This window comes from Chiloscyllium punctatum, chromosome 11 (assembly GCF_047496795.1).
Source record: "Chiloscyllium punctatum isolate Juve2018m chromosome 11, sChiPun1.3, whole genome shotgun sequence".
NCBI classification, from domain to species: Eukaryota; Metazoa; Chordata; class Chondrichthyes; order Orectolobiformes; family Hemiscylliidae; genus Chiloscyllium; species Chiloscyllium punctatum.
The window spans coordinates 111,516,138-111,542,459 of NC_092749.1; the positions used below are offsets into that span (position 1 = coordinate 111,516,138).

General features: G+C 44.4%; 1 protein-coding gene across 2 annotated transcripts in view; it reads right to left on the reverse strand.

Moving 5' to 3' along the window:
• Positions 1-26,322, reverse strand: part of LOC140483334 (uncharacterized) — a 134,440-nt gene that overhangs the window by 16,905 nt on the left and 91,213 nt on the right. Inside the window, exons 9-10 of one of the 2 annotated variants that reach the window (XM_072581530.1) lie at positions 16,277-16,437; positions 4,491-4,560 (exon numbers count right to left, since the gene is read on the reverse strand). The exons of the other annotated variant lie outside the window; for it this stretch is intronic. Of the exons in view, the coding sequence (XP_072437631.1) occupies positions 4,491-4,560; positions 16,277-16,437 (231 nt within the window). The remainder of the gene's footprint in view (positions 1-4,490; positions 4,561-16,276; positions 16,438-26,322) is intronic. 2 annotated transcript variants of the gene reach the window in all.

Consider the following 26,322-nt stretch of genomic DNA (forward strand, 5'->3'; position numbering starts at 1 on the left):
CCCCACCCTTCCAACCATAACAAGGACAGATCCCCCCGGTGCTCACCTTCCACCCTACCAACCTTCGCATAAACCAAATCATCTGTTGACATTTCTGCCACCTCCAAACAGACCCCAGCACCAGGGGTATATTTCCCTTCCCACCCCTATCCACTTTCCGCAAAGACCGTTCCCTCTGTGACTACCTGGTCAGGTCCACGCCCCCCTACAACCCACCCTCCCTTCCTGACACCCTCCTCTGCCACCACAGGAATTGCAAAACCTGCGCCCACACCTCCTCCCTCACCTCCATCCAAGGCCCTAAAGGAGCCTTCCACATCCATCAAAGTTTTACCTGCACATCCACCAATATCAGTTATTGTATCCATTGCTCCTGATGCGGTCTCCTCTACATTGGAGAGACTGGACACCTCCTAGCAGAGCGCTTTAGGGAACATCTCTGGGACACCCGCACCAATCAACCACATCACCCTGTGGCCCAACATTTCAACTCTCCCTCCCACTCTGCCGAGGACATGGAGGTCCTGGGCCTCCTTCACCGCCGCTCCCTCACCACCTGACGCCTGGAGGAAGAACGCCTCATCTTCCGCCTTGGAACACTTCAACCCCAGGGCATCAATGTGGACTTCAACAGTTTCCTCATTTCCCCGTCCCCCCCACCTTACCCCAGTGCCAACCTTCCAGTTCAGCACTGTCCCCATGACCTGACCTTCCTGCCGATCTTCCTTTCCATCTATCCATTCCACCTTCCTCTCTGACCTATCACTTCCAGCCCCACCCTATTCACCCATTGTACTCTTTGCTACCTTCCCCCACGCTCCTCCCTGACCTATCACCTCCATCCCCACCCCCATTCACCTATTGTACTCTTTGCTACCTTCCCCCACGCTCCTCCCTGACCTATCACCTCCAACCCCACCCCCATTCACCTATTGTACTCTTTGCTACCTTCCCCCACGCTCCTCCCTGACCTATCACCTCCATCCCCACCCCCATTCACCTATTGTACTCTTTGCTACCTTCCCCCACGCTCCTCCCTGACCTATCACCTCCATCCCCACCCCCATTCACCTATTGTACTCTTTGCTACCTTCCCTCACCCTCCTCCCTGACCTATCACCTCCATCCCCACCCCCATTCACCCATTGTACTCTTTGCTACCTTCCCTCACCCTCCTCTCTGACCTATCACCTCCATCCCCAACCCCATTCTCCTATTGTACTCTATGCTACTTTCTCCCCACCCCTCTCTCATTTATCTCTCCACCCTGCCTCTATTCCTGATGAAGGGCTTTTGCCCGAAACGTCGATTTTCCTGCTTCTCGGATGCTGCCTGACCTGCTGTGCTTTTCCAGCACCACTCTAATCTAGAATCTGGTTTCCAGCATCTGCAGCCCTTTTTTTTTTACCCATTTACCAATCACAGTCAACTTGTCTAATTTTCAATTAACCATTCCCTGCTGAATTCTCCATGGCAACGCCTCTACCCATCAGATCCATCTACTAACCAATAGGCACCCTCTTTTTATGCAGTATTAGTTATTGTTCCCCTTGAAATTTGGTATTCTTGTGATTCTGTCCTGATGAGTGCAAAATGAAAATTGCTGACAGCATGTCTCTCTCTTTTTGAAGCAGTTTATGACTCAGTCCCACAGCAGTCAGTATAATTGAATACCAGACACTCTGTATAATACAGAACCAGTACATTAATGTCCTTTCTCCACCACTGCTACTGAAAATTTCTAGCCTCTCACATTTTTATTAATTTGGACTTCTAGATAAAGAGGTTAGCAATTTTTCACAAGAATACTTGATGGGGAAGCTGAGTAAAATTTGTTCAATTTTGATCTCACCTCAGTTCAAGACAGAACATCCATTCTAGCCCCGAAATTAGACTCCCATAGGGTTAAGGTTTGGTACCTAGTATCCTATTTACCAGTTTCTCTGCAGCATCATTGCAAACAAGGGTCATGGATAGTTATTACACTCTAAACAGAAATATACCAAGCACACACAAGGATTAGCAAACCCTTCGTGATTGATGGAGCAGATTGGACAATGTACACAGGGACAAAAATGCCTGTTCCTGGTCATCAAAGTAACAAGAACGAGCGGATGTAAATTTGAAGCAATGTGCAGAAAAAGCAAGGGCAATATGAGAAAAAAAACATTTTCCACCCAGCTAGTGGTTAGGGTATGGAATGCGCTGCCTGGAAATGTGGTGGAATTAGATGGTTATTTGGATAGAAATTGTGTGCAAGGAATGGGGAAAAGGCAGGAGCTTAGCACTAAGAACAAGAACAAAGAAAATTTACAGCCCAGGAATAGGCCCTTCGGCCCTCCAAGCCTGTGCTGATCCAAATCCACTGTCTAAATCTATTACCCAATTCCTAAGCATCTGTATCCCTCTGCTCCCCACCTTCTCATGCATCTGTCCAGACACACCCTAAATGAATCTACCGTGCCTGCCTCTACTACCTCTGCTGGCAACACGTTCCAGGCACCTACCACCCTCTGTCTAAAGCACTTGCCGCGTATGTCCCCTTTAAACTTTTCACCTCTCATCTTGAATGTATGACCTCTCATTATTGAATCCCTCACCCTGGGAAAATAGCTTATCTCTATCTACCCTGTCTATACCCTTCATGATTTTGTAGACCTCAATCAGGTCCACCCTCAATCTCCTTTTTTCTAATGAAAACAAACCTAACCTACTCAACCTCTCTTCATAGCTAGCACCTTCCATACCAGGCAACATCCTCATAAATCTTCTCTGCATCCTCTTCAAAGCATCCACATCCTTTTGGTAATGTGGCAAACAGAAGTGTACACAATATTCTAAATGCGGCCAAACCAATGTCTTATACAATTTTAACATGATCTGCCAGATCTTATACTCAATACTCCATCCGATACCATATGCCTTCTTGACCACTCTATCCACCTGTGCAGCCACCTTCAGGGTACAATGGACCTGAACTCCCAGATCTCTCTGTTCATCAATTTTTTCCAAGGCTCTTCCATTTACAGTATAGCTGGCTCTATAATTAGACTTCCCAAAATGCAATACTTCACATTTGCCTGGATTGAACTCATCTGCCACTTCTCCACCCAACTCTCCAGTCCATCTATATTCCCCTGTATTCTTTGACAGTCTCCTACGCTTTCTGTTACTCCACCAATCTTCGTGTGGTCTGCAAACTTACAGATCAGACCAACAATGCCCTCTTCTAGATCATTTATGTATATTACAGACAACAGTGGCCCCTGTGGAACACCACTGGTCACCTTTCTCCATTTCGAGAAACTCCCTTCAACTACTACTCTCTGTCTCCTGTTGCTCAACCAGTTCTTTATCCACCTAGCTAGAACACCCTGCGCACCATGTGACTTCACTTTCTCCATTAGTTTACAATGGGGAACCTTATCAAATGCCTTACTAAAGTCCATGTATATGACATCAACAGCCCTTCCTTCATCTAACAACTTGGTCACTTCCTCAAAGAACTCTATTAAGTTGGTAAGGCATGATCTACCCCGCACAAAACCATGTGCCTATCACTGATAGGCCCATTCTTTTCCAAGTATAAATAGATTTTATCCCTCAGTACCTTCTCCAGCACATAGGTAATGATGCTCATTTGGACAGGTGGTATAGGCACGATGGACTGAATGGCCTCCTTCTGTGCTATAGAAATTCTGGAATTCTATGATCTATGAATTAATAATGACCGCCCTTTGTTTGACAATGAGATTGTTTATAGTTTACATTCACCGGAGCCAAGTATAACACATCTGGATTATAGCACTGCTTCTTCAAACTGAGTAACAAGCCATGGGGAACGAATTCATTGTTAGGTGGGTAGTGAGTGACAAAAGTTCAAGGTATGCCCTCTTAAAGGTTCAGCTACATCAAATAGGCACACTCAAACTATCAATTCAACAAACAATTTCAATCTGTGGGGCTCAGCCAATTGGGGGGGGGGGGGGGGGGGGGGGTGGGGAGTAGTCGTTCTGATATTTATTTTGTTCCAAACAGAGAACCAACTTGGAGATGATAGGACAGAGATAATGGATTCAAATCTCTCCTCAGCAGCTGATGGAAATAAAGACAATGAATAACATATAGAGTCAGTCATCTCACTGATGGCGACCACGAGACTACCATCAATGATCATAAATATGCATCGGGCTCACTCACGTCCTTTAGGGAGGGAAATCTGCCGCCCTTACTTGGTCTGTCCCAGGGGTGACTTCAAGTCCACAGCAATGAGGTAGACTCTTAACTTCCCTCGAAAGTGGCCGCTCAGTTCAGAGGCAATGAGTGGTGGGCGACAGATGTTGGCCTTGCCAGTGATGCCCATGCCCTTGGATGAAGCTTTAGCTTTAGCTTTACAAATCTTTTTTCAATTGCTGATAAAGAACAATGTAAGTACAAACTATACTATAATCATAAGTAAACAAACAGATTAAGGTTTAAGTGCATCTCACTTTTCAACGTGTCCATCCTGCTCGATCCGTTTGCCACACGACTATCAGTAGATGGAGTTGTAATGGGCACCTTTAAGCAGAAGGATATCAGAGCATTTTCAATTAAAATTTTCCCTGTTGCAGTGTCTTGCTTTTGCAAAGAGTTACTAACTTACAGAAACATTTTGGAAACAGACTCACAACATAACACACAGAATGATTGCATGTGCAGATCAGAAGCTGGGAATTCTGCAGCGATTCACTTCCTAATTCCCCATAACTTGTCCGCCATCTACATGGCATGAGTCAGGAGTGTGGTGGAATATTCCTGCCTGGATAACTGCAGGTCCAAGAGCACTCAAGAACCTCGACACCATCTGGGACCCATTTCAGCAGCTGTCTCCACCACTGACACTCAGTAGCAGCGGTGTGTGCCATCGACAAGACGCACGGCAGAAATTCACTGGAGCTCCTTAGAAAGCACCTTCTGTGTCCTCAACCATTACAAGGGGATTGCAAAACGTGAATGAAAACATCTTGCTAAAATTGTACGGGACTTTGGCAATACCACATGGTAAATTCAATAAGCAGTTTTAGATTTCCACATTTATGAAGGGAAGTAGTTGTGTTGAGGTAACAATGCAAAAGATTAGTCCCTGTGATGAGGGGGTTGTGCACAATGAAGGGAGGCTGAGCAAATCGGGCCTGAATTCTCTGGAGTTTAGAAGAATGAATGGTGATCACATTGAAACATACAAGATTCGGAAGGGACCTTGATAGAGCAGACACTGAGAGATTGCTTCTGGTTGTCAGGAATATGAAACATGAGCTGGGGAGGGGCACAGTTTCTCGATAAGGGGCTGATTATTTAAGACCGAGATGAAAAGAAATTCTTTCCTTTAAACAAGGGTGGGCAGGAAAGTGCAGCTGATCCCAAGATGAGCCATCATCATAAGATGGCAGGGAAGGCCTGATGGTCTAAATGGCCTACTCCTGCTCATACCTCTTATGTTGTTATGAGCTTGTATCTTTGACCTTGCCAACAATGTCCACATCTCCTGAAAGAACTAAAAAATACATCTTTTCATGCTGGTATATTAATCAAAAGGAATATTTATTAATTGGGAAATTAATGAAAAATCTGTATTCAGGTGATGAAATTCAGGCTAATAGCAAGAGATTCAGTCTGTGTAAAAATGTTCATTAAATATATAAGGTCTAAGCTAGGTCGAGTGGTGATAATGGTTTCAATGAAACGGGAAGATTAATGAATGTAAAGGAACAAGAAGTTTCATATAAGTGTTGGCTGGAAGTCAGGAATAATTACAAAGATGCTTTTAATGAACTGAGTGTTAATGTGGTAAACATCCATTTGGGAAAGGAAGAAGAAGGATTTGACATGTCTTTCACATTGGTACATTCACAAAGTTCAATACTAAAAACCCAATGCAGCATCACATTTACCTCAGACAGACCAGTCCCCTCTCAGTTAGGTGCGTGTGTGTGTGTGTGTGTATTTGTGTGTCGTGAGTGTGGTGCTGGAAAAGCACAGCAGGTCAGGCAGCATCCAGGGAGCAGGAAAATCAACGTTTCGGGCAAAAGTCTTTCATCAGGAATGAAGCTTGTGGTCTGGGACTGAGAGATAAATGGGAGGGGGTGGGCTTTGGGGAAAGGTTGCTTAGAAAGTGATAGGTGGATGAAGGTGAGGGAGAAGGTGATAGGTCGGGGGGGAAGTGATGGATGGGTCCGGAGGGCGGTGCTGAGTAAGAGGCTTGGACCTGGGATAATGTGGGGGGAGGGGAAATAAAGAAGCCATTGAAATCCACATTTATCCCATGTGGTTGCAGGGTCCCAAGGCGAAAAATGAAGCGTTCCTCCTCCAGGTGTCGGGTGGTAACGGTTTGGCGATGGAGGAGGCCCAAGACCTGTATGTCCTTGACGGAGTGGGAGGGGGAGTTGAAGTGTTCATCCAGTGGATGGTGGAATTGGCGGTTGCAGGTGTCCCAGAGATGTTCTCTGAAACGATCCTCAAGAAGGTGTCCTGTCTCCCCAGTGTAGAGGAGACCGCACCGGGTGCAACGGATGCAGCAGATGACATTGGTAGAGATATAGGGTAAATTTCTGACGGAGGTGGAAGGATCCCTTGGGGCCTTGGATGGAGGTGAGGGGAGTGATGTGGGCACAGGTTTTGCACTTCCTGCGATGGCAGGGAAAAGAGCCAAGAGTGGGGGCGTATGGGTTTGCGGGGGCGTAGACCTGATGAGGGAGTTGCAGAGGAGATGGTCTTTTCAGAATGTTGATAGGGGTAGGGAGGGAAATATACCTCTGGTGGTGGAGTCCGTTTAGAGGTGGTGGAAGTGGCGGAGGATGATGCGATGTACGCGGAGGTTGAGGTGCAAGGTAAGGACCGGGGGGTTCTGTCCTTCTTGCGTTGAGAGGGGTGGGGTCAAGGGCAGAGGTACGGGAAGTGGAGAAGAAGTGCTGGAGGGCATCGTCAACCATGTGTCTGTGTGTGTGTGTGTGTGTGTGTGTGTGTCCATAAATGGCCTAGCCTTGCAGCAATTCATGTCAGCTGCTCTCAGCGTATACACATACACACTCAATTATCAAGGACAGCTTATGTTTTCTGTGGCCTGAAGGAGTCTGTGTTCTGAAGGGCTCTTATGGTGTATGGTAATGTCCCAACCTCTGAACTAGGAGCCAGAATATCTCTGAAGTGGTTAGTTTGGGTATTTAAAAAAAGAGTCTGCTCTTCATGTTTACTTCGGCAGTACAAGGTTGCAGCCCTGATGTTAATTTTTGATGATTTCCTAGCATCTCAGGCCTGTGCTCCTGATGTCTGAGCCCACAGTGAGGAGGAAGGGGTGTGGGGCAAGGGCTACAAATTGGAGGGATCTCCCTTGGGCTTGGCCAAGAGAGTCATTACCATGTCTGGAGAACAAGCCATGAAGGGGATTGTTAGACCTGCCTGCCTGGTAATGTTCAGACATTCCGTCTATGTCTAAGTGTACATCGAGAGGTGGTATACTGCCCATGGGTACATCCCTGAGGTCTTTAATAACCTGCGGGCACTGTGGACCTTAGAGTCCCTCTCCCCAAAATGGCACTTGAATTGAAATTTCACTGAATGTTATGGTGCAGGAGGCCATTCGGTCCATTGTGCCAGCACTTGCTCTTCAAATGAGCATCATTCCCTAGCTTCAATCCCTTGCCTTTCCCCAATACCCTTGCACACTCTTTCTATCCAAGTAATCATCTGATATGTTGAAGTTTCATTTAGAATTTGACTTTTCCTATGTTACAGTCCACATTTGAGCGACTGTCCATTGGTTAATCAGAGAATTTAGTTCATTTGACTTTGCAAAAACAGGATAGAAACAGTCGACACAGCATCAGCACTAGAAATGCCTTCATTGTTCTCTCGATCTGACCGGAAACCTTTAATCACATTATGGCATAGTCAGCTCTTCAAACACAGCTATCGAACACTGAAAGTCAGACTGGCTAATGACAGACAGTGTGGGCAAACAGCATCTGTAGCCAGAGATGGTAAAAGATCAAAACCCACTGAGTTAACAAAGTGACTTGTGAAAAATATCCTAACCAGCTAACCTAAAGTAACTGTGTGTCTGTACTTTGCATCTTGAGCAATGGCCGATCACTGATGATGGATTCTCTCACTGAAAAGGATCAATAACATCTCAAGGGAGCATTTCTGGAACTAATTAATCAATGGAATTGATGAGAGTCTTTTTTCAAGTTCATTGCTAATACTGCTATGATTTGTGTCAACTGCATGAGACATTTTGCAGTGTCACAAAGGGTCAGTTAACCAGCAGATACAGGTTAGTCATGTTGACACTGTTGTAACATTAGAAACACAGCAGCTGACGGGCACACAGCAAGATCCCATTTATGGTAATCCCACAGATGATAAAGCCACCCATAGTAAACCCACCTACGGTAATCCCACGCAAGGCAAACCCACGCTTGGTAATCCCACACATGGTTATCCCACATATGGTAAACCCACACATGGCAAACCCACACATGGCAAGCCCATACATGGTAAACCCACGCATGGTAATCCCACACATGGCAAACTCACGCATGGTAATCCCACCCATGGTTAAACCCATGCATGGTAATCCCACCCATGGTAAACCCACGCATTGTAATCCCCCACATGGTGAACCCACTCATGGCAATCCCACGCATGGTAATCCCACTCATGGTAATCCCACGCATGGTAATCCCACACATAGTAAACCCACACATGGTAATCCCACATATGGCAAACCCACCCATAGTAATCCCACACATGGCAAACCAATGCAAACACATGTGGGTTTCCTCCTGGGGCTCCGGTTTCCTCCCACATTCCAAAGATGTGCAGGTTAGGGTGGATTGGCCAGGAGAAATTGCCCATAGTGTTCAGGAATGTGCAGGTTAGGTGGATTAGCTATAGGAAATTCAGGGTTGCAGGGATAGGATAGGGAATGTTGGTCTGGGTGGTGTACTCCTTGGAGGGTTGGTATGGACTCGATGGGCCAAACAGCCTATTTTCACACTATAGGCATTCTATGATAATGACCAGATAATCTGATTTTGTGGTGTTAGATTGAGGGACACTAGGAATATCCACTGTTCATTTTCAAAAGAGTGCCATGGACTCTTTTACACTCTCTGGAGAGTGTTGACAGGACCTCCCTCTCACATCTCATCTGAAAGATATCGCCTCTGACAGCACAGTATCTTAGTTCCTATGAAAGAAGTCACTAGTAAGAAAGAGGGGACTTGATATTGTGGATACAGGAGGGAGGTTCCCTCTTGTGGGAGACACCAGTGGGAGAACTTGAAGAGGACCAGGGGACACGGTTTAAGAGGGAAACAAAGAGAATGTTTCTTTTTCAGGGAGTTATTAATCGGTGGAATGCTGTTCCTAGAAAGCAGTGGCTTCATTGAGCTTATTCAGGGTAGGGTTGGACAAATGTTTACTAGACACGGACGTTAAGGGCTGTGGAGAGACAAACTAGAAAGTGGAGTTGAGACCGCAAGCAGATGAGCCCACTATCTTATAGAATTGTCATGATGGGTTGAATGGCCTCATTCAGCTCCTATGTTCCAAGTATGATATTAGTTATTAAATAATACAAACAGCAAAGAAACTGTCATGATCCCTAAAAAGGTGAAATGTTGGGAGGTGGTAGATGGGGAGAGTGGAGAGGATGGAGGTGTAATTTCTCTGAACTTTTGAGTCTCTATACTGGATGGTGTCAGGGATGTTGGATGTTGGTTCTGCTGCATGCTTTGAGATCATTCTAATTGTCACACTTTTTAGAGAGCTTCGTTGGTCTTAATTTTAGTTAGGTGTGATAAATTTTGTGTTCTGTTCTTAAAGAAAATCTGCAGCCTCTCATGAGTATGTCATAGAGTCCCAGAGCACGGAAACAGGCCTTTTGGCCCAAACTGGTCCATGTCAACCAAAATATCCATCCACACTAACCTCATTTCCCTGCACTTGCCCCATATCCATCTAATCCTTTCCTATCCATGTATTTGTCCAAATGCCTTTTAAATGTTATTAATGTACCCGCCTCAACCACTTCCGCTGGCAGCTCATTCTATATGCGTACCACCCTCTGTGTAAAAAAAGTTGCCCCTCAGATTCCTTTTATTCTTTCCCCTCTAACCTTAAACTTGATGCCCTCCAGTCCTCAATTCCCCAACTCCTGGAAAAAGGCTGAGTGCATTCACCCTAACCGTGTCTCTCATGATCTTATACACCTCTTATAAGGTCCCCTCTCAGTATCTTACTCTCGAAAGAAAAAACTCCTAGCTTATCCAACCTCTCACTATAACTCAGACCATTGAGTCCTGACAGTGTCCTTGTAAATTTCTTCTGAACTCTTTCCAGTTTAGTAACATCCTTTCTCTAGCAAGGTGACCAAAACTGAACACAATACTTAGTCACTAACTGCCACATTGACTCACTAAACAACAGAGAACACATATGATCTATCAAGGCAGATTTCACTCTGCAATCTGACTTGTCCAGTTGTACTAACAGCTAGGATCATAGCAGTAGCCATGTGAAAAGTCTCTGCTAGGATGTTAGAATGACTATAGCTCAGAGTATGCTGTTCTGTAGCCACGCCATGTTACTTCTTGTTGAAAGGAAACTGAGCTGTATGGTCTGAGCTTGCACATAGATCCAAAGAATCCACAGTAAAACTTCATTCTTTCTAAATCTGAGGAGTGCTCCTGTCTTCCCATGAGCAACACCATAGGAGGTGGAATTGCAAACTAAATAAAAAAGCCAGCATGAGGCCTTGGAGGAGGGTGAAACAAATTACACGATCAAATAGGTCAGTCCTTTTTATTCTTAATACTTAAATAGTAATTTACTAAAGAGGGTATGGAGGTGATTTACGAAGATGTTGCCCAGTCTGTAAAGATGCCCAGCTCTGAGAAAAAGGTGGCTTGTCTGGGGTTGTTCTCTCTGGAGCACGGGAGCTGGTGTGGGTCAGGAAGATGGGAGGGAGATTTGATTGAGCGGTACAAGATTGAGTTGGAATGTAAAAGCAGCGATGTGCTACTGAGATTTTATAAAGCTCTGGTTGGGCCCCATTTAGAATACTGTGTCCAGTTTTGGGCCCCACACCTCAGGGAGGACATAGTGACACTGGAGCGTGTCCAACAGAGATTCACACGGATGATCCCTGGAATGGTAGGCCTGACATACGATAACAGCTGAGGATCCTGGGATTGTATTCATTAGAGTTTAGAAGGTTGAGAGAGATCTAATGGGAACTTTCAACATAATTCATGGCTTAGAAAGGGCGGGCGCTGGGAATTTGTTTCCGTTAGGCGGGGAGACTAGGACCCGTGTGCACAGCCTTAGAATTAGAGAGGGTCAATTTAGAACGGAAATGAGGAGACATTTCTTCAGCCAGAGAGTGGTGGGCCTGTGGAATTCATTGCCATGAAGCGCAGTGGAGGCTGGGACGTTAAATGTCTTCAAGGTAGAGATTAATAAATTCTTAACCTCACAAGGAATTAAGGGCTACGGGGAGAGTGCGGGCAAATAGTATTGAAATGCCCATCAGCCATGATTGAATGGCAGAGTGGACTCGATGGGCTGAATGGCCTTATTTCCATTCCTATGTCTTATGGTCTTATGGTGTTAAGATTCACAGGGGCTCGCATTGAGTGGATGCAAAGGGCCAATGTACTAAGCAGAGAAGCCAGGGATTGGGGCATAGATTTAAAGTGATCTGCAGAAATGTTAGAGGACAGTGAGGGTGATAGGGGTCTGGAACTCACTGCCTGAAAGGCAGAAAGCTTTGATTCATTTACAAGGGGTGCAGGATCTACACCTTAAGTGTTGTAACCTGCAGACTACAGAAATTGGGTACAAAACTGGTCTGACAGTAGGAGACAGAAGGCGGTGGTGGAGGGTTGTTTTTCAGACTGGAGGCCTGTGACCAGTGGTGTGCCGCAAGGATTGGTGCTGGGTCCACTGTTGTCCATCATTTATACAAATGATATGGATGAGAACATAGGGGGCATGTGGATGACACCAAAATGGGTGGTGTAGTGGACAGTGAAGAAAGCTTTCTAAGAGTACAATGGGATCTTGGCCAGATGGCTAAGGAGTTTAATTCAGATAAATGTGAGGTATTGCATTTTGGTAATGCAAACCAGGGCAGGACTTACACAGTTAATGGTAGGGAACAGAGAGACCTAGGAGTGCAGGTTCGTATTTCCTAGAAAGTGGTGCCACAAGTAGACAGGGAGTTGAAGAAGGCGTTTGGCACACTAGCCTTCATCAGTCACAGCATTCATTACAGGAGTTGAGGCGTCATGTTACAGATGTACAAGACATTAGTCAGGCCACATTTAGAGTACGGTGTGCATTTCTAATTACCCTGCTATAGGAAGGATGTTATTAAACTAGAAAAGGTGCAAAAAAGATTTACAAGGATGTTACTGAGACTGGAGGGTTTGAGTTATAATAAGAGGGTGGATAGGCTAGGACATTTTTAACCTGGCATGTCAGAGGCTGAGGGATGACCTTATAGAGGTTTATAAAATCATGAGGGGCATGGATAGGGTAAATATTAAGGCCTTTTCCCTGGAGTGGAGGAGTCTAAAACCAGCAGGCATAGGTTTAAGGTGAGGAGGAAAGATTTAGACGGGGCAACTTTTTCACACAGAGGGTGGTACATGTGTGGAATGAGCTGCCAGAAGGAGTGGTAGAGCTGGGCACAATTACAACATTTAAAAGACATTTAGACAGGTACATGGCTAGGAAAAGGTTTAGAGGGATATGGGCTAAATGGAGGCAAATGGGACTAGTTCAGTTTAGGAAACCTGGTCAGCATGGACGAGTTGGGCCGAAGGGTCGGTTTCTGTGCTGTATGACTCTATGACTAAATGCTGTACAGTGGGACTGGACTGGGTGGATTATACTGTGGCCAGCTCAGACACAATGGGTCAGTGACCTCTTTGTCTGCCACAAATGCCTTACAATTCTAATGTTGATGTAAAGAATATTAATATAAGTGTCTACCCTGATGTCTAAAATTGAAAATGCAATAGCTCACGTTAAGATATAGTCATGTTTTAATCATTTTAAATTAAGAAAATAAATTGAGGAGGGCTTTTATTTCTTTATTAGATGCCTGTGTCAGTGAATTACTTTTATTTTTCATAAGTATGTAGGGCACAGCATTTGCAGGATAGTTAATGTAAATGCTACATTTCCAAGAGGATTTATGGGAGACTGATATTTCCATAACCTTTGTTTCATCCTTCCATCAGTCTATTTTTGGGCTTAAAGCTGTTGGCTTTATTCAGCCCACTGTGATCTTCTCATTTGTTTAGAACAGACAGGGTTTATACAAAGTGCTACAATTAATCAATCTCACACCGTGTTGCGAACGAGGAGTCAAGACCACATATTGTCTTCAGGTGAAGAGGGGGTTTGGAAGGACAGGAATAATTGGACATGTGCATTTGTAATCAACCATGTTATTTATGTGGATATAATTCACGTCAAAGGCACATGTACTGTGCTTTGCTTTGCACTATGCTTCTCTGGTCAGCGAACAACCTCTGTTTCTCCAGTGTCTGATGCTTGACACTGTCCAGTAAATCCCCTCTGCAGTCTTCTCCTGGGCAGCATTCCCTGGTCCTTTCCCTCCATGTCAATGTGAAACAGAAGCCAGAGGGTGAAGGGAGAACTGGAAGCAGCTGTAATAAACCAGGTTTGTTTTACCTCTTTCAATGCATCACTGGCAAAGTCAGCATCCTAATTGCCCTTGAACTGAGAAAATTGCAGGGTTCTTTTCTTCAGAGGGCAGTTAAGAGTTAACCACGACACTGCAGGTCTGGACCAAATCCAAAGTAGTGTAGGTTGGTGTGGATTAGCCATGCTAAATTCACCATAGTGTCCAGGGATGTGCAGGCTAGGTGGATTAGCCATGGGAAATGCAGGGTTACAGAGATATGGTAGGGGGATACGTCTGGGTCGAATGCTCTTCGGAGGAGCAGTGTGGACACGATGGGCCAAATGGCCTACTTCCACAGCCCAGGGATTCTGTGATTCTAAATAAGATTGTGGCAGATTTCCTTCCTTCGAGCAAATTAGTGAACCAGATGCCTTTTTACAACCACGGTCACCGTCACTGAGACTGGTTTTCAAATCCAGATTTATTAATTGAATTTAAATTGCCAGTGTGGGATGTGAACCCAGAGCTTTACCCTGGATTGCCAGCCCATTGACATTACCACCACACCATCATTATCCCAACATCACTAAGGAACAAAGTTGACCGGAAACAGAAATAGATTTGGACAACTTCCGTCTGGCAAAGATAGTGAGTGGTTTTACTGATTTTGTGCACTTCATGCAGACCCATCATGACAGAATCTGATATTTTCCAATAAAGAGGATTAGGTGTCTTATATTTAATTGATTGATTTAGATTTTCCCTCTTAACACTCCATTCTCAAATCTATTATTAAACTTATCTTTTGGATCATTACGACACAGAAGGAGGACATTTGGCCCATCATGTCCAATCCAAATCCACAAAGATCTGACAGCATGAATGCCATTCTCCTGCTCTTGGCCCATTGCCCTGGAGGCTGTGGAAAAGCAAGTGACTATCTAAATGCAGTCTAAATGCTGTGAGAATTTCTGACTCAACCCCTCTTTCAGGCAATAAGTTCCTAACTTCTATCACTTCCTGAGAAAACATTTCCCTGAATGTTCTAGTTAGTCATCTACCTCTTACCTTAAATCCATACCTGCTGCTTATTGAACTCTCTGCTTTGGAGCAAGTACCTCCCTATCCATCCCATCTCTGCCCCTCATAATCTTATACATCCCTCGCAGGTCCTCCCTCAACCTTTGCTTCTCTAAGGAAAACTACCCAGCCTGTCCAATCTTTCCTCATAGCTTAGACCTTCTAGCCCAGGCAACATCCTGGTAAATCCCCTCTTAACCCTCTCGAGTGCAATTGCATCCTTCCTATAATGTGATGATCAGAATTGCACACCAGTTTCAGGCAAACCAGCATCTTGTACAACTCCAGCATAATCCCCTTGCTTTTCATAGAACCTTACCATAGAATCCCCACAGTGTGCAGACAGGCCATCTGACCCAACAAGGGCACACTGACCCTCTGAAGAGTATCTCACCCAGACTCATTCCGCTACCCTATTATTCTACATTTACCCCTGATTAATAAACTTAGCCTACACATCCCTGAACACTATTGACAATTTCCCATGGCCAATCCACCTAACCTGCACATCTTTGGACTGTGGGAGGAAACCAGAGCACCCAGAGGAAACCCACACAAACTCAGGGAGAATGTACAAATTCCGCACAGCCACCCAAGGCTGGAATTGTACCTGGGTCCTGGCGATGAAGGCAGCAGTGCTAGCCACTGAGCTACTGCCCTGAACCCCCCCCCCCCCCCCCCCCCACCTTTTATTTTCATTGCCTCAGCTAACAAAGGCACAAATCCCAATTCCCTTCGTAACCACATTATCCACTTACCCCACTACCTTCAGGGATCTGTGGATAGCACACCAATGTTCCTCTGATCTTCAGTACTTTCTAAGGCCCTATCGTACATATTGTAATCCCTTGCCTTATTCATCCTGACTAACTGCAATACCTCACACTTTCCACCTGACCAGTCTATTGCCATCGTCCTGCAGTTTACAGCTAACCTCCTCACTCTTTACCACCTGAAAAACTTTCATGCAAACTTTCCAAGCAACCTCCTACATTTAAGTACTAAGTATTAAATACTTAATTAAAATGAAGTGTAATATTTATCTTCAAAAATCGTTTATCTAAAAGCATGTAAGAAAGCAATCGCCAACTTTTGTGAAGAATAAAGTTGATATCTGTTTTAAAGTTTGATTATGGATAAATATGGAGAAGATGAGGACTGCAGATTCTGGAGAGTCAGAGTCGATGCAGTGTGGTACTGGAAAAGCACAACAGGTCAGGCAGCATCAGGGAACAGCAGAGTCAGGTCCTGATGAAGGGTCCTGCTGAAACGTCAACTCTCCTGCTTCTTGGATGCTGCCTGACTTGCTGTGCTTTTGTCTGTCGACTCTGTCGACTCTTATGGATAAGCATGCATACATATGAAAAAGGAACCCTCATGATCCAAACCAACTTGTGCTACATCTGAATAATAACAAACACTGAAAAAAAACTATCCACCAACAGTAACTGAACTGTACAACATCCATTCCATATGTTGTGTATCTCTTACTTGTTTATTGCTGTCACTGCTATCAGTCCTCTGTTTCAGCTCCAAAGTCTTGGAAATTAGATTGTGACCCAAAGTTAGGTTGAGTCTCGATGTTAGATATTCGGGGAAACCACGCTCAGTGTGTCCTGAGTCAGATTTGAAATGAAGCAAGTGTGAAGAATCTGAAAGGCAAGATTAGCTATCAAGTCTGAGATCATTTATATCGTTTGGTCATTGACTTCAGGCAACACAGTTTCTCTATATTCAAAAATCCGCTACTCTGTAATTATCCTTCTTCGAACACAAGCCTTTCAATTAAATTCTTGAAGCTTCCAAGGAACGCAACCTGCCATTCATTCCCAAGGAACCAAGTAAAGCTAGATCTTTACCTCAGGTCAAAATTGATAAAAACACAGCTGGACGTTTCCATCTCTATTTCCAAGAAAGGTTCAGGCTCTCAGTTAATGTTCAAAATTATTGAATGCTTACGTGATTACAAGGAAGAAAGTACATCTATTGTTGCTCACTGGCTCCCTTCCACCCCACGTGACCCTTTAGAAAACCCTCCCTAAATTTCTCATCACCATAATTTTTTATCCATCTTCCAGAGGCTGGAAACTCTTCCGTTCACACACAGGTTACCTTTCTTCTTACCTGGCTTAGAGCTTTCATTTCTCCTGTTTCTGAAGCAACTTGGAATGTTTATTACCTAATGCCACAATGTGGATGCAGGCTGTTGTTGTAGGTTGTGAGATGCATTTGCAATAATTGGACACAAGAGAAAAGAAGCACAGAAGGTTTTCAGCTGGACAACTGAGAAACTTTTAGATTGTATGAAACAAGTGGCAAACACTGTCTTCAACCTTTTAAAAATGGTGGTGTGTGTATGTTCTCTGTAGCCCATTGCAACATGCTTCTACCTCCTGAATCATAGATCAGATAGAGCACAGAAGGAGACCATTCAGTCTACTGGGTATGTGTTGGCTCTGTGTAAAAGAAACTCATCTAGTCCCCCTGTCCAACCCTTTCCCCACAGGCCTGCACATAAATTCTGTTCAGATGATTATCCAATTCTCTTTTGAAATCTAGAACTGAACCTCACACCATTACAGTTCTCAAACAAATCATTCCAGATCCTGACCACTGGAAATGGAATCCCACGTAAACTGGGTGCTGAAGAAGGTATTTGGTACACTTACCTTTATTGGTCAGAGCTTTGAGTACAGGAGTTGGGAGGTCATGTTGCAGCTGTACAGGGCATTGGTTAGGCCACTGTTGGAATATTGCGTGCAATTCTGGTCTCCCTCCTGTAGGAAGGATGCTGTGAAACTCGAAAGGGTTCAGAAAAGATTTACAAGGATGTTGCCAGGGTTGGAGGATCTGAGCTACAGGGAGAGGCTGAACAGGCTGGGGCTGTTTTCCCTGGAGCGTCGGAGACTGAGGGATGACTTCATAGACTTTATATATGACTTCAGATAAAATCATGAGGAGCATAGATAAGGTGCACAACCAAGATCTTTTTCCCAGGGTTGGGGTTTCCAAAACTAGAGGTCATAAGTTTAGGGTGAGAGGGGAAAGATTTAAAAGAGACTGAAGGGCAATGTTTTCTTTCAGAGGGTGGTGCATGTATGGAATGAGCTGCCATAAAAAGTGGTGGAGGCTGGTACAATGACAACATTTAAAAGGTATCAGGATGGGTACGTGAATAGGAAGGGTTTAGGTGGATATGGACCAAATGCTGGCAAATGAGTCTAGATCAGTTTAAAATATCTGGTCAGTATGGATGAGTGGGAAGAGTCTGTTCCTGTGCTGTATAACTCGGTGGGTCTATGACTCACTGTGTGAAGAGCTTCTCCTCATGCTGTTTCACTTGTCAATCAGCAATCTCAGCTATCCAACACTTTGACAAAAACAGTTTCTCTGTAAATGCTGTAAAGCGGGGGCAGGAGTGGTGGGATCTGGGTGTTTGCTTGCATGAATCATTAAAAGGACAGATTGATAGAGCAGTATCCAAACCTTTATAAATAGAGGTATGGAGTCCAAGAGCAATGAGGCAGTGTTAATCTTAAATATATTACTAATTTCACCTCAGCTGGAGTACTTGGGGAATAAGACAAGGTAGTCATAATGTCACGACGAGTACTGCAGATGCCCAGGCTTAAGTTCTTCCAGTATGGTTTTGAATCCTACATAGACAACTGCTGGGATTGAAATTCAATTAATAAATCCATAATTAAAAGTTAGTCTCAGTAACATTCAGCGATAGTTTTATAGTCATTGATGTAAACGGTAATGTTTGCTGTGATATTGCATGTATCTCTGATCTTTATGAGAGTTATGTTTTGATATGCCTGTATATAAAAGGATCAGCCCCACCTTGATTGGCTGCTCCTGTACTTTGTAATTCAGCAGAAAAGGTAGCCAATCACGTGAGCCCAGACTATAGCAATGGCTGTGATAAAATTATTCGATATTTAATTGCCCTATGAATGAATCTTCTGATACCTGTTCTCAGTAAAGACTCCAGTCTCTATATTCAGGGAACCAGGGTTAACATAACATTGTGTCTCCAGACATTACATCAATGTCCTTTAGGTCTGGTCTCAATGTGACTCCAGATGCGTGGCAATGGCATTGATTCTTCACTGCCATCTGAAATGGCCGAAAATGCCACTCAGTTCAAGGGCAATTAGAATTGAGCGACAAATACTGGCCTTGCCAACGACTCCCATTTGCAGGAAAGTATAAAGAGAGGAAAGGTGCTGGGCTCCACACTGTGCAAGTCATTGAAGAAAGTGCAGAGTGGTTCCAGGGATGAAGAATTTCCATTTCAAAGACAGGTTAGATTGGCTGGCACTGTTTTCCTTAGAGAATGGAAGGGTGGGAGGAAATCAGATTGAAGTGATCAAAATCATGACGGTTCTGGAGAGAGGAAATAGGGCCAAACTGTTCCCACTGATGAAAGAGAGAGCACAAATTTAAAGCAATAAACAAAAGACACAGAACTGAAAGGAGGGAGAGTGGTTAGGATCTGGTGGAGGCAGGTTCAATCACAGCACTCAAGAGGCAATTGGATTATCCATTAGAAAATGAAGAACATGCAGGGTAACAGGGAGAAAGCAGGGGAGCAGCACTCCCTGAGATGATCATTCAGAGAGCTAGTGCCATTGTGATGGGCCAAATGGCCTACATTTGCTCTAGAATAATTCTGTGAACCCATGAAACGTGATCTAGGCCCCTCATGGTTACAGGCCCCAAACAAATCTTATTTTCATCTGTTCCTGGGATGTAGGTGTCATTGTCTAAGCCAGCAACCTACTCAACCAATTTCAATTTGTAAATTAAAAATGTAATCTGCACTTTCCTTGATAATTGAAGTCAGCAGCAGTTTAAATCCCTTTATGTTAGTCGGTGGAATTTAATTTCAACTCTCAAAAATGATACATCAGTTATTGCAAACGTCTTAACTGTTAACTACCCTCTGCCAAGCAAAGCACTCAATTCGAGGGGCAATTAGGGATGGGCAACACATGCCAGCCTTGCCAGTGACACCCACATCCCATAAAAGAATAAGATAAAAATGCCAGCATGTTTTGCCTTTGAAAACATGGCGGTGAGATGTTTCCTTTGATAAAACTGAGTGTCTTGTGTTATAAGCCGGACCAAACAAGACTCAAAATATACTCAGAAGGTAAGCTTGACACCAACTTTTTCTTATTTTCAAGGTATAGGAGAGGTATTGCATGCCAGGTGCAATTTGACTGATCAAACTATTCAATGTTTCGCAGACCACACTTTATTTATATACTGGAGTTAAAATAGAAAACAAAAGAAAAAATTGCAATAATTTAACTATTGGAAAGCTCAACAGAATAGTAGATTATTTGACTGCTAAACAGTATCTGTTCCAATATAGCAAGTTCCCATTAGAACGCCCTCGGGAAAAAGGCAAATTCAGTAAAATAGATCATCTCACGGGTAAATTGTCTAGCCCAGGAGAAAAAAATATCAAGAGAAAACTCAGAGAGAGATGCAGCAGGGAGAGATGTACTGCAGCTTCCAAACCTAACTTCAAGACCCCAGCAACTGCCAGAAAAAAAACTGGAACTAAAAATCCTGGTTCTACAGGGGCTTGCCCCACCCATCCAGGCTGCTTCTATTGTTCCTACCTCAGAAAGAAAAACAAGGCCTCACAAGCTGTTTACCTTATGGGCTTTCAATAGCTAGCTTGGCGCCTTTACCTTAAAACCTCTCTTCAAGAAAAACCCAGGACCAAATTCACCTCTCAAAGCCATTGTGTCGACACACTGGCTGGTACATTTCAGAGGGCAGTTATGTGTCAACCATATTGCTCTGGATCTGGAGTCACAGACCAGGTAAGGGTGGCAGATTACTTTCCCTCAAGGACATTGATGGCCCAAATGGGTTTATACAACGATCAGGTGATTTCATGCAGTGTCTCTGGAAGGGCCTTCTTTTGATTGAGATGTGAAGTGCGATGGCAGGACTGGCATATAAAGAGAGACCGGATCAGTTCATTGAGCAAATAATTAATTAACTAATTGCAAATCCACTGTTGGAGAAGTACAATAGTGGCTCTCACATGAAATGTCCATGCTCTGTAAAAAGCACCATCTATCCATCTATTCATAAACAGTACCACGGCACGGCCATGGTATTCCAGACACCAGGACTCGGCAGACAGAGGAGGAGGAAGACAGCAGGAGTGACAGAGGAGAAAGGCTGGTGAGATTAGAAGAACATTCCAAAATGGAAATCTAGTGTGAACATTGAGAGATTACATTTTAAATGATTGTTTTATCATATAAGTGGACTTGTATTTATTCGAACAGCGTCCTATTAGATTCTTGTTATATTCAGAAATAGGTCATTACAGAGAAATTGCTCGGTTTGTTAATGGTCGATTTGCTCTCTGTTCAGTTGACTATATTCCCTGGCGTTTAGAAGAACAAGGGTGGGCTCTCATAGAAACCTATGAAATTCAAACAGGACTGGTCAGGGTAAACACAGGAAGAATGTTCCTGGTGACCAGGGAGTCCAGAACCAGGGGTTACAGCCTGAGGAACAAGAACAGAAATTGCTGGAAAATCTCAACAGGTCTGACAGCATCTGTAGATAAAAAGCAGAGGTGTTGTTTTAGGTCAAGTGACCCTTCCTTAGAACGTCACCGAGAGTGGTGAGCCTGTGGACTTCACTACCTCAGTAAGTGGAGGAGGCCAAAATATTGGATGTTTACAAGAAAGGTGTAGATATGGTTCTTTGGGCTAAATGGACCAAAAGGTATGGGGAGAAAGCAGGAACGGGGGAGTTAGTTAGATGATTGTACTGAACGATAGAGCAGGTTTGAAGGGCCGAATGGCCTAGTCCAACCCTGGTTTTCTATTTTTCTTCTAAACTGAGGTGCCCCTCAGATGTTGGGACTAAATAAATGCTAATTGCTTTCTTCCTTCACAGAGTTAGTCGCTGTCAAGCTGATTTTCAGTGTAGGTATCAAACTATTCACGTGTTTCCATTGACCACCTTTAAAATAGAATACCAGCCTCGAATCACATTAGTGTGGAGTGTGACCACAATCACAATACAAAAACGAGATACTGTTATCTGTTGGCCAGATAATCTGGACTGCTGCTGCAATGCAGGAGAGGAGGGAGTGCCATGGAAGAATGGGAGATAGCAGCGCTGTCTGCCCTGGTTCACGTGCATATCGGAGACCTTGCGACCTAAACTGAAGAGGAGCATGGCATTGTCACAACAACCCAACCCAAGATTCCTCGCACAATCCTATTTGGGTGGCACAGTGGCTCAGTGGTTAGCCCTACTGCCTCACAGCGCTAGGGATCCATGTTTGATTCCAGCCTCAGGCGACAGCGTGTGTGGAGTTTGCACGTTCTTCCCGTGTCTGAGTGGGTTTCCTCCGGGTGCTCTGGTTTCCTCCCACGGACTAAAGATGGATTGGACATGGGAAATTGCCCATAGTGCCCAGGGAGGTGCATGCTAGGTGGATTGACCATGGGAAATGCAGGGTGATAGGGTAGGGGCATGGGTCTGGCAAGGATGCCTTTCAGAGGGTCGGTGTGGATTCGATGGGCTAAATGGCCTGCTTCTACACTGTAGGGATTCTATAACAATCCAAACCACCCAAACGGGTTCGCCAATATTTTATCGCATTTATTGTAACCTTGGTGTTCTCACACTGACCCCAACAAAGCAAGAAAACATATTGTAGTGACAATTCCTCATCAACAACAACTAAAGGCAAAAACAGTCGATGCTGGAGATCTGAAATAGAGCGCTGGAGAAACTCAGCAGGTCTGGTAGCATCTGGGGAGATTAGGTTCCCTATAGTGTGGAAACAAGCCTTTCAGCCCAACAAGTCCACACTGAGCCTCCGAAGAGTAACCCACCCAGACCCATTCCTCTACATTTACCCCTGACCATCTAACACTATGGGCAACTTAGCATGGCCAATTCACCTTTGGACTGTGGGAGGGAATGAGAGCACCCAGAGGAAACCCACAGAGACACGGGGAAAATGTGTAAACTCCACACAGACAGTCACCCGAGGCTGGAACCGAACCCCGATCCCTGGCGCTGTGAAGCGACAGTGTTAACCACTGACCCATCATGCCGCCCTGAAACAGGGACAGAGACAGAAACAGAGTGATCATTTTGAGTCTGGTGTGACTTCTTTGGAACAGATTCTTCTCTGAACCTTTGTTTCAAAGAAGATTCTGACTGCACTCGAAATATTCACTCTGTTTTTCTCTCTCTACAGACCTGCTGAGTCTCTCCAGCAATTACTATTCTTATTTCATTGAAGGCTACTTGCATTCATGTAGCACCTACATGCAGTAAGGTGTTCGAAGACACTTCACAGGAGTGTTGTCAAACTAAATTTAAGAGTCTTTCATTAATAATGAAGCACTTTGGAACACCCCAGGGCAGGGAGAGGGCAGGGGGGTGTGTGAAAGGTACTAAAAATACAAAATCTTTTCTCTTTTAGCTTCACCGAATGTTTGAGCAAGCGGCTTGAAGAATAAGCTTCTACTGTTGGAATGAAAGGAATAGAACATAAGAAATAGGAGCAGGAGGAGGCCAGTCAGCCCTTCAGATTTGCTCTGCCGTTCCGTAAGATCATGGCTGATCTACCCCAACACCATTTTCCTGCAATATTTCCCTATTGCTTGCTAATTCCAATCTGTAAAAATCTCCTGAGCTCAACATACTCAACAACTGAGTCTCCACAGTCTTTTAGATTACATTACAGTGTGGAAACAGGCCTTTTGGCCCAACAAGTCCACACCGCCCCGCCGAAGCACAACCCACCCATACCCCTACATTTACCCCTTACCTAACACTACAGGCAATTTAGCATGGCCAATTCACCTGACCTGCACATCTTTGGACTGTGGGAGGAAACCGGAGCACCCGGAGGAAACCCACGCAGACACTGGGAGAATGTGCAAACTCCACACAGTCAGTCGCCTGAGGCGGGAATTGAAACCGGAGTCTCTCTGGCGCTGTGAGGCAGCAGTGCTAACCACTGTGCCACCGTGCCGCCCTCTTCTGGGAAAAGAATTCCAAAGAGGGAAGAAATTCCTCCTCATCTCAGTCCTAGATGGCCCACCCCTTACCCTGAAACCATCTCCCCTGGTTGCAGATGCTCCCACCCGGGGATAAACCTCCTTCCTGCATCGACCCTTTTGTAGCCTGCAAAAAATGCTGTATTGTTGAATGGAGATCACCTCTCATTCTTCTAGATTCCAGAGAATATACACCCAGTTTCTTTCATTTATCCTCATTGGACAATCCCAGGAATCAGTCTGGTGGACATATCATGCACTGCTTCTTTAATAGGTATCTCTTCCTGCAGGTAAGGAGACCAAACCCTCAGACAGTACCCCAGACGTGGACTCACCAAGGCTGTGATAAGACATCTTTACTCCTTAGTCCAGTACACTTCTAATAACATACCATTTGCATTGAGAGACGGGTCCCTCAGTGAAATCAGCTGACCATTCTGCCAATGGAGCAGTTCTGCACCTATTAGATTAACCATTTTCGATCATTATTTTTGATTTTTAGACAAAAATAATTTGGACGTAACGAGGAACAAGTACTGAACCTTCACAGCAGAGAGACCTACAGCTACACATCTCCTCTCACAACAGAAAATCGCAATGTAGATTGCATCTACAGAAAGCCTCTCCATCTCTCCCTCTACTCCAACACTGCAGGGCTTTATAGAGAACGTTGCACATTACATTCAATGTCATATCATTCATCAGTTGCATATACCATACAGCACGTCAAATATTGGAAGAGAACAAACATACATGACCAGGTAAATATCACCAGAAGTTAATTCATATTTAAATGTCACATTTCTGAAGTGCAAAATGGATTTAATTTGTTCAAAATGGATTTAATCTGTTTGTATTCTGTTAGTTTACTTCCTCTGCCCATTAAGTGGGTGCTGAAGTACAGTTCCTCAAACAGAGACATTCTAAACAAAGGCCAGACATGACAACTGGGGCAAGACAGGGAATGTCAGTCAGCTACAAGATACACTGGGTGGGTCAATGTACGTACAAGGGTTTTGTCAGAACATAAGAACTAGGAGCAGGAGTAGGCCATTCAGCCCCTCCACCATTGAACATGATCACGGCTGATCTCATTTCAGCCTCAACTCCATTTCCCTGCATGCTTCCCATAACCCTTTAACCCATTATTAATTATAAACCTGAAATTGCTAGGAAAGCTCAGCCGGTCTGGCAGCACCTGTGGAGACAAATCAGAGTTAACCTTTCGGGTCAAGTGACCCTTATGAAATGTTAACTATAATTTCTTTCCACAGGTGCTGCCAGACCTGCTGAGCTTTTCCGGCAATTTCTGTTTCTGTTTCTGATTTGCGGCATCTGTAGTTCTTTCAATTTTTAATTAAAAATCCTTCTTTCTCCTCCTTACATTTACTCAATGTCCCTGCATCCACCACACTCTAGGGGAGTGAATTCCACAGATTCAATACCCTTTGAGAGAAGTGATTTCTCCTTATCTCTGGTTTAAATCTGTCATCCTTTATCCTGAAACTATGATGTCCTGTTCTGGATTGCTCCAGATTGTTCTTGTACTATCGCAGACTTTGCTTTATTATTTTCGTTTGCGAACAGCTTGTGGATTTGTACAGAGCTAGAATTAGAAGCACACCTATAATTAATAAGTCCCAGAAAACTTGATGGTTTAATGTGTGACAGACCAATTTGTTTCATTCTATTCCTGGAGCCTGTCTCCACTAATTGGCGTAACTGTGTTGGTCCTTTGTGAAATAAGTCTGGAAGTGGGACATTAAGTTTAGGAAGGTCGGTTGCATTCTTGGCTTTAAACAAATTGACCCCCTGCATGTTTGTAAGCACTGTCTCATTTCTGGGGCTGGGGGTTAGCCTGTTCCATGACAATCAATTGGGCCATGCCACTATTGTACCAGGAAGGAGAATCTGAAATATTAGAGGCTCCTGAAGGTCTTGAGGTGTCCCTAACCATGGGCTGAAACGTGTGGAGGAGCAGGAGGCCTTACCAGGTGAGTGAGACCCGCACTTCCTCCCTAAAGCAGGTCCTGCTGTGCCAAACCTTGATCAGGCATTCGTGAGGCCACCAGCAGATGTTTGCTTGGAATTAGGACCCCATTGCGGGGGTGTGGGGGGAGGCCCTGTCCACGGAGAGCTGGCGTCCAATGAGTTTCAATTCTACACTTGCAGTGTCCAGAGACACTGACAATGGGACGTCATGTTGAAGCCCACTTCACCTACCCTCCTTCAAAATCCACACGAATAGAGGGACAGACGGGGGGGGCTCATGTTAATTTGCATCATTTTTTTGCTGGCAGTTCTGACATCAGTTGAAGTGCATTGCTCCAGCTGAGTTTGATTTATTTAAAAAGCAGTGCACTCCTTGTGGATTTTGTACTTGCACAGTTCAGAAAGAAGACAGGCCAAAATGACTCAAGTGAAAACCCGAAACAGACTTCTGACTGTGCATTTGAATAGTCA